The sequence below is a fragment of the Panthera onca genome, chromosome B2 (genome assembly GCF_046562875.1).
Source record: "Panthera onca isolate mPanOnc1 chromosome B2, mPanOnc1 haplotype 2, whole genome shotgun sequence".
NCBI classification, from domain to species: domain Eukaryota; kingdom Metazoa; phylum Chordata; class Mammalia; order Carnivora; family Felidae; genus Panthera; species Panthera onca.
Genome location: NC_138343.1, coordinates 53,481,351 through 53,493,710, shown reverse-complemented (window position 1 = coordinate 53,493,710; position 12,360 = coordinate 53,481,351). Strand labels below are relative to the sequence as shown.

General features: G+C 40.1%; 1 protein-coding gene across 11 annotated transcripts in view; it reads left to right on the top strand.

The window, feature by feature from the left end:
• Positions 1 to 8,212, top strand: part of DST (dystonin) — a 497,583-nt gene extending 489,371 nt beyond the window's left edge. For 8 of the 11 annotated variants that reach the window (XM_078447031.2, XM_078447030.2, XM_078447026.2 and 5 more), the window contains 4 exons: positions 2,158 to 2,357; positions 2,782 to 2,892; positions 5,997 to 6,120; positions 6,938 to 8,212. In XM_078447031.2, coding sequence (XP_078303157.2) covers positions 2,158 to 2,357; positions 2,782 to 2,892; positions 5,997 to 6,120; positions 6,938 to 7,200 — 698 coding nt within the window. In that variant the 3' untranslated portion in view covers positions 7,201 to 8,212. Of the gene's footprint in view, positions 1 to 1,148; positions 1,221 to 2,157; positions 2,358 to 2,781; positions 2,893 to 5,996; positions 6,121 to 6,937 lie in introns of all 11 variants that reach the window. The other 3 variants (XM_060615807.3, XM_060615810.3, XM_078447029.2) reach the window with 2 other exon arrangements.
• Positions 8,213 to 12,360: the final 4,148 nt, after the last annotated feature.

Genomic DNA, 12,360 nt, shown 5'->3' with positions numbered 1-12,360 from the left:
CATGTTCTTCTCATTTTTTTTTCTTACTTCTTCTGGATAATTATGAGAGTGATAGACAGGAAATACTAGAGTAGATGTATTCATTTTTTTAATGAAATGCTCCCATATGCAATTTTCAAAATCAGTAATTACATCAACTAGGGAAAAGAGTTCATCTGTCATTAAATAGCAAAGTAAAATGAAAGGAAACTGAGGTGAAGAAGACTGAACATGCTGGATGGTAAAAGTTTAAAAGTGAAAGGTTTTTTTTTCCTTTAAATTGGGGGAAGGTAAGGAAAGTAATACCTAAACATTTAAAAATTAATTATCAACTGCTAACTTGACGCTTACTTGGAAGCTGTAGGTTAGCACATTAAAAATATAAACATATGCTACTATATAGCTCACTCCATATCTACCAGCCACAGAGTCCTTGATTATCTTTCAATTTTCCTTATCTTTCAGATCCCATAGTCGATTTTGGAATTCTTAACTGATTTACCTTACAAATGGTCATTTGATTGCAGTCTCTAGTTAGGTCCCCTTTACTTAGTAGGTCCATTTTTCTTTGAAAAAAGGAAACAATAAAATTCTGTGATATTCTTTAACCTGTGAGCTCATTTTACTCCTCTTAAACAAACAACCACAAATGTTTGTGCTGATACTGATAGGCTACCCTGCGGGAGGCCAGGGTTCTTCCAGTGGGGCCTGTTTGTTAATTTAGTGCTGGCACCTGGATGCACAGGTGTATCAGAGTGAGCCCTGCTCTGCCAAGGGCACCTTCGATCAGCATACAACCCTACAGGTAGCTCTGCTCTCTGCAAGTCACAGATACACCCCAAAAAGGGGCAAAATAACAAAAACTCCCTTTCTTAGTAAATGCAGCCTAAAGTAATGTACCTTCATTTATGAAACAAAGAAATGAGAATGTGTAGCATCCTATTGAGTTGCTTAGAGAGGCTGTCGTGGCTGCGGCCAAGTCTTCCAAATAGGTTTTTCTTATGGAGTCAAATCTCAGAGTGCTTCTTTTCCTGATGCAACTTTTCTTCTAAAATGTGTGCTAAAAGCCGGATCTGAGCACCCTTTGCATATTCAACTACTGTACTTTGTTTCTTCTCTTGCTAACAGTATTCTTTAATGTGATTGGTATCCTGTGTCATTTTTTCTAGTTCATCATCATGGGAGTAAAATGTTACGTTCGGAATCAAACTCTTCAATTACTACTACTCAGCCTACTATAGGTTGGCAACCCCTCTCTTTGCCTCTCCCCTCTTACCTTTTCTCTTTCCTACTTTTACATTCTCGCTTTAATCATTTGTTTTAAGATAACACGCTTCATCCATCGCGTATGGCTTAACTCATATCCAACTGAGCTGGTGCTTCCAAATTTAAATTCTGAACCGTTGACACACTTCCGGTGTGTTGCACATGTAGGTGTTCTGTAAGTGATCAAACACATGCTAACACGTTGCTCATTGGGTTCTTGTGGAGTGTTCTCCGTGTGCATATGTGTTTGTATGAGTGTTGCATCACTGATTATCTCCTATCCTTGGGTCTGATGTTTGTTATTTGCATGTTGGTTAAACAGACTTTTTGGAGGCATAAAATAAAAATACTAGTTGCCTCATTTAAGTGAAGAACCTGAGAGTTTATATGTTGTCATCATGATTAACAAGCCATCTCTCATTCTGTGTAATTCTATTGTTTAATTAATTCCAGTGTTAAAAAACTGGCATTCTCCTTACCTCAGTAGTACATGCAAAAGACACAGTCCCCGCCTTACTGGCTTGTCTTCTCAGTGTGCAGAAAGGGCGATGAAACCATGTGGGCATCAGTAGCTGGTGGATTAACAATATTTTAGCATGAGCTTTCCATTTTCATGCTGACTCTTTCTTTAATAGTGGTTATTCTTGCTGGTGTCTAGTGTTAGAATAAACACACTATTTTTTTTTTTCTTTCCCAAACTTACTTGTATCCAAAAGGAATGCATTGTAAAGGAATGCATTTAACTTTTTGTTATGCTGAGTTGGAGTTGGCATGGCAAAAAGATGTTCTTGAAATCCTCAACTTAATCTGTGGTGCCAGCTGGTTGTTCTTCCCGTAAATTGATTGAGCATCTCTTTTTTTTTCCCCCTTCCTCTTTTGCTTGTGTACCTCGTTGTGTGCCACGTAATCCAGCCAAAGGAAGGACAAACATGGAACTTCGGGAGAAGTTCATTTTAGCAGATGGTGCCAGTCAGGGTATGGCAGCCTTCCGGCCCCGGGGCCGAAGATCGCGGCCTTCGTCACGAGGAGCTTCACCCAACCGCTCAACGTCTGTGTCCAGTCAGGCTGGCCAGGCGGCCTCTCCACAGGTCCCTGCCACCAGCACACCCAAGGTAAGACTCATCTGGGAAAGGTTGTCTTTCTCCCATGCAGTCACTGTTTCCAGTATGCTTTTGAATGTTTTGGGACCCCAGCATTTGAAGGACCTGCCTTCTCCATTTGTATCCCTTCTCACAATATGACGCATGAAGGATTTAAAAACATGTATCTACATATGTGCTTTTGCCTTGTGGCCCATGTGGAGACTGTCTATTTAGGGGCTTTGGTTACCTTTCAGATTGGTTTTTCTTTTTAAATAAAGCTTTATTTTTTTATTTTATTTTTTTGATGTATATAATTTGCCATCCAGTCTTTCCACTTATTTTTAATCATTATCATTCTTACTGTGAAACATTACTCTTTGCTATGAATATCTCTTTCTGTGGTTTGTTTTTTATCTGCTGTCCTTTACATTTGATTTGCCATTGTTCCATACAGATTCTCCATCCTTTAACACGCAATTATGGTAAACCATGGTTGACAAACAGCAAAATGTCAACTCCTTGTAAACCAGCAGAGTGCTCAGACTTTTCCGTGCCGTCTGCAGAGGTATCGTAAGGCCCAGATTCTAGTCTAACAGTCTTCTTTAACTGAAACTGTCACCCACTAACATTGCTTTACCTCTCCCTTAACACATGCACTTTTGATAATACCACGTCTTTTTACAGACTTCTATAAAATAATAAACAACTCCGCATTTCTGAGAAGACATGAGAGTGTCTTTTCTCTCTTGGGAGAGTGAAATACAGGAGATTATATTAGACTTATGTCAAGTTTCTTTTAGAGCTCATGGTAGGCTTGTGCTTCTAGACATTATTTGGGCAAGAAATGCAACAATACCCCTTCAGGTGAGAGTGAGAGGCAATGTCATTTACAAGTATTTCCTTAAAAGAATATTTATTAAGTGTACACTGTGAGCAAGGTCCTTCCAAATGTATGCTACATTTATTTCTGCACAAGAACACTGGGTGGGTAAGACATAAACCTTTTAGTTATCAGTGGGGGGGTGTGTGGCTTAGGTATGAAAAAAGTTACCTGGCATTTTCAATAGGTATGTGTCTTTATTAGACTTTAAGGATTATTATTTAAGTGTGCTTCAGCTTTTTATATGGCAGGATTTATGGAGATAAGATATTTAGGTCATGTAAAATGTGCCCAATTAGCTCATATATCAGATCATTTCATTCAAGTGAAAATCAACCAAATATATTTGAAAGAAAGTTCTCTGTAAAATGACACACACATAGGTATCAAATGATCACATACTTGATTAGAGGTACAATAATTGGGGTGATGTCCCTAAATAACTTTGCTTGAAATGAAGTCCAGGACCCTTTTATGAAAGTGATGTATAGTACCTGTAAAAAGCCCTGTATGCTTTTCAAAACACTTTCTAATCTATTATTTAATCCTCACATCAGTAGTAAGAGGTAAGCAGAGAAAATTTCATTACTCTCATGATTCAAAATGTCATTACTGGTAATGGTAGAATTGAGGCAGAAACAACCCATTCTTCAATTCTTCCTCATTCCCTGACCCTTCATTTCCACCCTGTCACTTATGGTGAATCTAGTGTAACAAAAACTGAGAACAGTTCAAGAGGCCTCAAGCAACATATATGTTTTAAATATTTAGGGCTATGCTGCTATGTTCCAATTTTTTTAAAACTAGAGATTCCCCCAGATTAGAGTTTATGTTATTTTAACTACTATAAAACTATGTTTCGTTTCAAATAGCCTCATTAGACAAAACAACCGAAGAGAGAAAACAACTAAGGTATATACCTCTATGGAGGAGTCTGTGAGAATCCTAGGTAGGGTTGGTGACCCTAAAATAAGAGCAGTCAAGGCCTTCCGAGAAGAATGATTTTACATGGCAATGAATTCTGCCACCTTGGGTGATATGTTTCATAATTTGGGGGTCCTCACTCTTTTGTGGGTTGTCAAGATTCTTTGAAACTTAGGAATTTAACTAGATGAAAGTTGTCAGATCTTGGGCAGATCACTGCCCTCCTCAGGCCCTCATTTTCCACATTTGCCAAAAAAGTTGTGATTAGGGGAATGTAAGGATTAATTATCCTTACGTGGATGAAAGTATTTTGAAAAGTTAAGGTTTTTTTTAATGTTTATTTTGAGAGAGAGCGAGTAGGGGAGGGGCAGATAGAGAATCCCAAGCAGGCTCTGCACTGTCAACATGGAGCCCATCACAGGGCTCAGTTCACAATCTGTGAGATCATGACCTGAGCCAAAATCAGTAGTCTGATGCTCAACCTACTGAGCCACCCAGGCACCCCAAAGAGTTAAGTTATATACGTATACAAATCACATATTAATTCTGTCCTTAAATGTATGTATAGAATACATATGTAAATGAATTTTGAATATTACATTCATATTAAATTGCAACTCTAATATATCAAAATGTCTTACATACACTTCATTACACATTTACAACTAATATGAGAAAAACGAATTTTTAAAAAAAATGGACACATGGGGTGCCTGGGTGGCTCAGTTGGTTGAGCGTCCGACTCTTGATTTCAGCTCAGGTCATGATTCCAGGGTCGTGGGATCAAGCCCGACATTGGACTCTGCACTAAGCATGGAGCCTGCTTAATATTCTCTCTCCCTTTGCCCCTCCTGCCCACTCATGTTTGCTCACTCTGTTTTTAGAAAAAAAAATTTATTTAAAAAATGCCCATATACACCTGTTGGGATGAGCACTGGGTGTTGTATGGAAACCAATTTGGCAATAAATTTCATATTAAAATAAACAAATAAAAATAAATAAAAATAAAAAATGCCCACATAATTTGTACAGGTTCATTTCCTCTGAACAGCTCCCTGTGAGTTCATTGAGGCAAATGACAATCTCTTCTACTTCATGGGAGATTTGCTTATTTTGTTGACTTTGGGGAAATTTTCAGAATGTTGTAGTGGTCTGGAAAAAATGCAGTGATTTTAGGCTTATAATAAAATCTCATGGTTGTGATTGTTTTGGGCATTCTCTGTGAACTCCTATAAGAATTTTAAAAGAATTTTCCCTAAGTGTTGCCCACGTGTCTCCTGCGTAAAGACCATAGAAGGAAATGAAAGTAGATGAAGTGATGTGGTACCAAGTTGTAAAATGTCACTGCCTCTTTTTTGCAGTTAAGTTTGTTTAAATGAAGACTGTTGAGGCATCATTTACTTATTGTTCTGTCAGTTTATTTCTGGCTGGTTCCCTAAAAGCATTGGAGGCACCAGAATATCCAAGCACAGCTTTTTCAGAGTCCCATTCTCTCTCTGTACCATGCACTCCCAACCTTTCTGGCAAGACTCTTCTAACTCCATAATGTTCACTGACAACCTGAAAGATACTAATGTGCTCACGGTTTAATTTGCCTTTTTTTTCCCTTGCTATCCTTTGGGGAGCTCTATTTCTGTGTTTTCTCTTCCATATGAATTCCTTTTTAACTCAGGGAGGGAATACGGAATGAGTGGGAAGAAGCAAGTGGAGAGAACCCCATGCCACGTCTAATCGAAAAGCCTCTCCCACTCCCCCTCCTGAGGAGGCCCAGTGCAGGGGCTTCCACCAATCTATAATGTGGTGTCAGTGGAATATCGTGGAACAGGAACGATTTCTTGAAATGTCCTTTCACTGATTAAATACAGGGAACACCAATACAAGGAAGCAAGCTTCGACTTCCAGGATATTTATCAGGGAAAGGCTTCCACTCTGGGGACGACAGTGGCTTGATAACCACCGCAGCCGCCAGAGTCCGAACACAGTTTGCTGGTAAGTGTGATGTGGCTCTTTCTGTGATAGCTTTTTACGGTATGATCTGAAGGTGAAAGTCCCTGTTCTTCATGGCGGATGAAATCACAAATTGACAGTGCTGTATTCTTTCAAAATGACACATAGCCCTGTCCTCCAACAACGGTAGGGGATAAATGACAAGAAAATCCCTTTTGGAAAGTACCAAAGGAAGATGAGCATAAAAAAAACTAGAGCAGTATCCTACCCCTTTACGCTGGAAGCTCTTGGCTCTTCTGTCTGCTTACAAGTTGCCTGGGCTCCATTTTGGGTGGTTGGAAAAACCCAACTGGACTGGGCCTTACACCCGTGCTAGTCCTGCTTCTTCACAGAATAGTGAACCTGGTCCCTGGGGTTGTGGGCTCAGCAAGCATGAAGTTTCTTTAAAATTTCAAGACTTCTCTTTTAAATTCCTCTGTGCTTCAAATTACTTATCCTCGGGTAAAGCGTTTGCCCCATGTCTGCCCTGCACACATCCCTAGGTACACATGTTAAACTTTGGAAAGCATAATGTTAAATTCTAGGTATATTTCTTATATCTGTTTGTAGGAAATGGAATCCTGTCTAAGCCCAAACCTACCTTTTGTCTGTAAGCCTACCTTTTTGTATATTACATTGACTTAGAATGAGGCTACCGACCCTAGTGGAATGTAGAAAGGCCACAAATCCACAAGTGTCTGCTGAGTGCCTGCTAGGTGACAAGAAAATGTGTTGAGATTAAAGGTGGCATTGGGTTTCAAGAATGTGTTGTCGATGGACCCGGGAATGAGGGTGGTTCAACTCCGTCCTCTCTCCTCAGATCCCAAGAAGACTCCCAGCCGACCAGGAAGCCGAGCCGGAAGCAAAGCTGGCAGCAGGGCCAGCAGCCGCCGAGGCAGTGATGCGTCAGACTTTGACATTTCGGAAATCCAGTCTGTGTGCTCAGATGTGGAGACTGTCCCCCAGACACACAGGCCTACGCCCCGAGCAGGTTCTCGGCCATCCACAGCCAAGCCTTCCAAAATCCCCACTCCCCAGAGGAAATCACCTGCCAGCAAATTGGACAAGTCCTCAAAGAGATAGTGCAATTGGTTCCACCACGGCCCTTCCTTGAGCGTTTATTATTTAAGTTTGAAAGATGTAAAATATGTTGTAGAAATTATTGTGAAATAATTGCAAGGAGTTGAGTTTAAAATTCTGCAGACGGCCTTATTTGTGTATTTGTCTTCTTATTTTATCTGTATAATTTCTTGTCAGATATTCTGGGGGTTAAAGTCACATCATATGTGAGGGGGAGGAAAGAGTCTAACATGCACTAACATTTCTGCACCGTAAGGTGTGGAGCACACACTAGAATCGGTGACTGTACCTACAGGTAAGTCCTCATCCTCTCCGACAACCACAGCACGACAGCCACAGCTAACGTTAAGGATACCTCATGACATTTTCTTGCTTTTGTAGACACTCTGAGAAGCCAAAAGACACACACCGGGGATACATTTTGAGATCATTAAAATGTAAACTAAACGGGGGAGGGCAGACAGACGAACACAACCACGTACAGTTCTTTAAGCAGCGTCTGACAGAGAACTCACAGGAAGTTACTTTAGGCACTTGCCAGTGCTATGACATTCGAGAACCTTACAGCATTTCTGTGCCATCGCTTCACATGAGGCCAGAGGCGTCCCGGATATTAGACCTATTATACTGTAAGAATATAATTATAAAGTGCATTCATATAAATGTGAGGTTTTCTTTTGCTTGAGTGGACAGTAGCACCTGTATCATTGAACTCATTTTGTATCAAAGCAATTTTGCTTGCAGAAAGCTATGAAATAAAACATGTCCCTTAACTACATTGCTATGGAATTAATTTTTTTCCCCAGGGAAAATCCGTGTATTTTTTTATGAGCAATATCAATTTGGAGTGACCAAAAGATACTTAAAAATGGGTTTATTTTGATTTCTCATCTGAAATAATCATGTTCTGGTATTATATCTATATTTAATAAATATATACATTTTAATTTATTATGTATACTCACATACTATAGAAAGATATTAGTATGCATTTAATAAAACCTATTCACTTGAACATGTGGAATACCTGATTATTTAAAGAACTCTTTCTATCGTTTGTTTGTTTTGAATAAAGGTTGTACGTCTGATGTATTTGTACTAATAGTGTGACAGGGTAAGTTTGGGGGGCATCAAAACACAGGGACACAATAAGGTATGTACTAAGAATGACATTAACATATATTCAGTATTCTACAAATATTTTTAGTACCAACCATGTGCAAGCTCCTGTGTTCCCCTGAGGCTGCAGGTTCCTTGCTATCTTATATTCAAGGGGAAAACAGTTCATCAACAAGCAAATCACTCAAATCACTAAAAAACGTGAATTAAAACCAGGGGATGTGTGACAGGGTGCTGATTTTATTATTAAGGCAATATAGTGATATTTTTCTGGCCTGTGTACATTTAAAAATCGAGTGATCAAATTTTCCTAAATACAGAAAATGGCCGTTAGAAGAATGGCCAATCCTGATTAGGGCTTGACAGGTTATGACTCTCCCCAGAACTCCGTAAATTTATCTCAGCAAATGTTGTTGAAGCTCAAGGGGATAGTATTATGTTTTCCCTGCTTGGCCTTGTTCACAGAGGCCAACAGAGAAGGGCCTGGAGTCTCCACTGACAGAAATTAGGTGCTGCTTTTAAGTGATAGTAATTCCTTTTCTCTCCAAGCATGGGTCTCAGGTGGGAGTCCTTGATGGAAAAGGGTAATCCTAACCTAACAGATCACGTGTTGTCATTCATGCATTTATAAACGTGTCATCCGAGAAAGCAGTGGGAATTGTCCTTATTCCTTCGGTGATTTGCGTGTGATCACATTTCTACTTCAAAGACAAATTTAAGGGAATGTTTTTTATCTCAGCCTCTTTGAATGCCACCCCTGTTAAAGACCTGGGGATTTTGCGCGCTCTCTCTCTCTCTCTTTTTTATAAGTTAAATAAGCTTTTGAAGAAAGACAAGTGGTTTAAAATATTTCAGAGAATTCTTAAGGAACTGCTCCTAGTTATCAGCAGTTGCCCTCATGGGGAGCTTTTCAAACTTTGATGCCTGATCTTTGTTTCCTCTTGAGCTAATTCTTTACCCACAGGTTGACTTCTGAAGAGTCCTCCCATAAATTTCAGGGAATGTAGCAGACACACCTCTTTCCCTACACACACACCTTCTTCCTTTTCCTTGTCTCTTTTTTCATTTTTCTCTCTTTTTCTTTAAAAAACATGACATTGAGGGGCGACTGGGTGGCTCAGTCAGTTAAGCGTCCGACTTCAGCTCAGGTCACGATCTCGCGGTCCGTGAGTTCGAGCCCCACGTCAGGCTTTGGGCTGACGGCTCAGAGCCTGGAGCCTGCTTCGGATTCTGTGTCTCCCTCTCTCTCTCTGCCCCTCCCCCGTTCATGCTCTGTCTCTCTCTGTCTCAAAAATAAATAAACTTAAAAAAAAAAAAAACATGACATTGAAATGAATCTCAACTCTAAAAATCTTTTTTTTTAGTATTTATTTTTGAGAGAGACAGCACAAGTGAGGGAGGGGTAGAGAGAGAGGGAGACAATCTGAAGCAGGCTCCAGGCTCTGACCTGTCAGCACAGAGTCTTTGTGGGGCTTGAACTCATGAACCACGAGATCATGACCTGAGCCGAAATCGGACACTTAATGGACTGAGCCACCCAGGTGCCCCATCAACTCTAAAAATCTTAAAAGTTTGGTTCTGTTAAAAGATAAATTAATTTTTTTTAATGTTTATGTATTTTGAGAGAGAGCATGAATGAGGGAGGGGCAGAGAGAGAGAAAGAATTCCCAGTAGGTTCCCAGCTGTCAGTGCAGAGCCCAACATAGGGTTCGATCTCAGGAGCCATGAGATCCTGACCTGAGCTGAAACCAAGAGTCAGACGCTTAGCTAACTGGGCCACTCAGGTGCCACAAACTGAGGAATTTTTATAAAACTTCTAGGAGTTTTATAAAACCTTTAGGAGTTTTGTGGTGCTTGCGTGGCTTAGTTGGTTAAGTGTCTGGCTCTTGATTTCTGCTCAGGTTACTATCTCACGGTCTGTGAGTTCAAGCCCTGTGTCGGCCTTTGCGTTGACAGTGTGGAGCCTGCTTGGGATTCTCTCTCTCCCTCTCTCTCTCTGCTCCCCCACTTGGGCACTCTCGCTGTCAGAAATAAACATTTTAAAAACATTGTAGGGGTTTATTTGAGCAAAAATCTATTGGAATCAGCACCAAACTGGAAGTGGTTGGGAGTGCTCCACTGACAGGAGCTTGGGAGAGATAGAGAGTAGACAAAAGCAAGGAAGGAAGGAAAGTAAGGAAATTATTGATTGACTATAGCTTAAGCCCTAGTTGGCTGTTTGTAATTGGTTGTCCTTGGTATTTTGATTTTTTAAATTTTTTTAATGTTTATTTTTGAGAGAAACAGCATGAGTGGGGGGAGGGGCAGAGAGAGAGGGAGACACAGAACTCAAAGTGGGGTCCAGGCTCTGAGCTGTCAGCACAGAGCCCAACGTGGGGCCCGAACCCATGAACGGTGAGATCATGACCTGAGCCAAAGCCAGACTTAACTGACTGAGCCACCTGGGCACCCCAAGGTATTTTGATTTTTAACGTTGAGGCATTTACAGGCTTAAACTTTGGTTTGCTAAGTTAGGCCATTAAGACATTAGACTACCCTGGCCTAAAGGTCTCCTTGTTTAAATAACAGTTCTTAAGCACTAGGGAACCATGGAGTAGCTTTTTTTGTCTTAAAAAATCAAAACCACTAGTTCTGATGTACTGCTACCTTGTTTTGAAATAATGGAGCATCCTCTTTGATTTCAGTGCAGAACTAGATGGGCCTGGCCAAATATCAGATCTGGTTCCTTTTATGGCACATGCTGGTGGAAGGGCTTGAGAGGTGCCCTGTGACTGTCAGGAATTGACCTGTAAAGCTGAAAAGGAGGAGAGACTAGGAAAGGATGTTGCTCCCCCCCCCCCTTTTTTTTTATCCTTGTAAAACTCGCTTTCAGCATTTACAAGGGAAACTGTAATGTAGTGCAATGATTTACTCCTTTTTTGACAAGATGCTTTGAAATGCATGTGCTTTATTGTCAATTGGGTGAGCAGATAACCACCCAACAGTACAAGTGCCCAAGCTGTTGTGTGTGTATCTGTCTGATGACACTGCCACTTGGCCGTGACTTACCTTTGGGGGTCCCACAAAGAAGGCAAGGATGGACACTTTGTCTTTAAGAACTTTAATAAGTTCCCTTCAGTCATGTTAGGGATTGACTTCATGCTTATCAAAATCTACTGGGAAGAGAATAGAGTCATGGGTAACACGTTTGTGCAAGAAATAGTTCATATGACGAAAATCTGACAACCTACCGAATTCTAAAACTTGGGTTGATTTTATGTAATTTCAGAGCCTATGGAAATGTTGGCTATCTAGTTAGGATGAAGGATGACAAAAACGGAATTCTTTCTGCTTCCAACATGCTAAGACTATATGCAAAGCAAAATGTGTTCAAAGGGATTTTGTATTGTTTTACCACACTTCTATTATACTCCATTATTTGAAATTAAAAGACTGCATAGGATATGAGAATAAAATAGAGATTAAGAAGCTTTCAAAAGTTATCCTCACTTAAAAACAAACCATTCGTTTGGAATATTACTAACATATAATTACTTTTACCCCAGGGCAAAGACTAGGCTATTTAGTTCCCAGGGCCTTATACTCTAACTTCCATGCCCGTAGTCTCCAGCCCTCTTTGATGGCATATTTCTATCAATAAAAGTTTTTTGAGGAAACCCTCCAATATATGCATGTTAATTTCTTCCAAGGTATTTTTTGCATGTATTTTATCATTAGCTAATTTTGCAAGGCTCAACATAATCTTAGAGTATGATCTATCTTTAACAACATCAATACAGGTATATGTACATATTTGAAATAGACAACGTAAATGTTCGTGAAGGTTAGTTTCCTCCTCTTTCTTTTAAACAAAATGGAATTCGAAATAGATATCTTATTTTCCCACATCCCCTGTGGTCACCTTGTGTACAACCTGCTTTAGAGATCACTGTTCTACACTATTTTCTTCTGCCACTACTCACCCATTTTTCCACAGGGTAGAAGTATGTTGTACGGTTCCTTTCTCCTCTGCTCCTAGTTAAGCAAAGATACATGCCTTTGCTA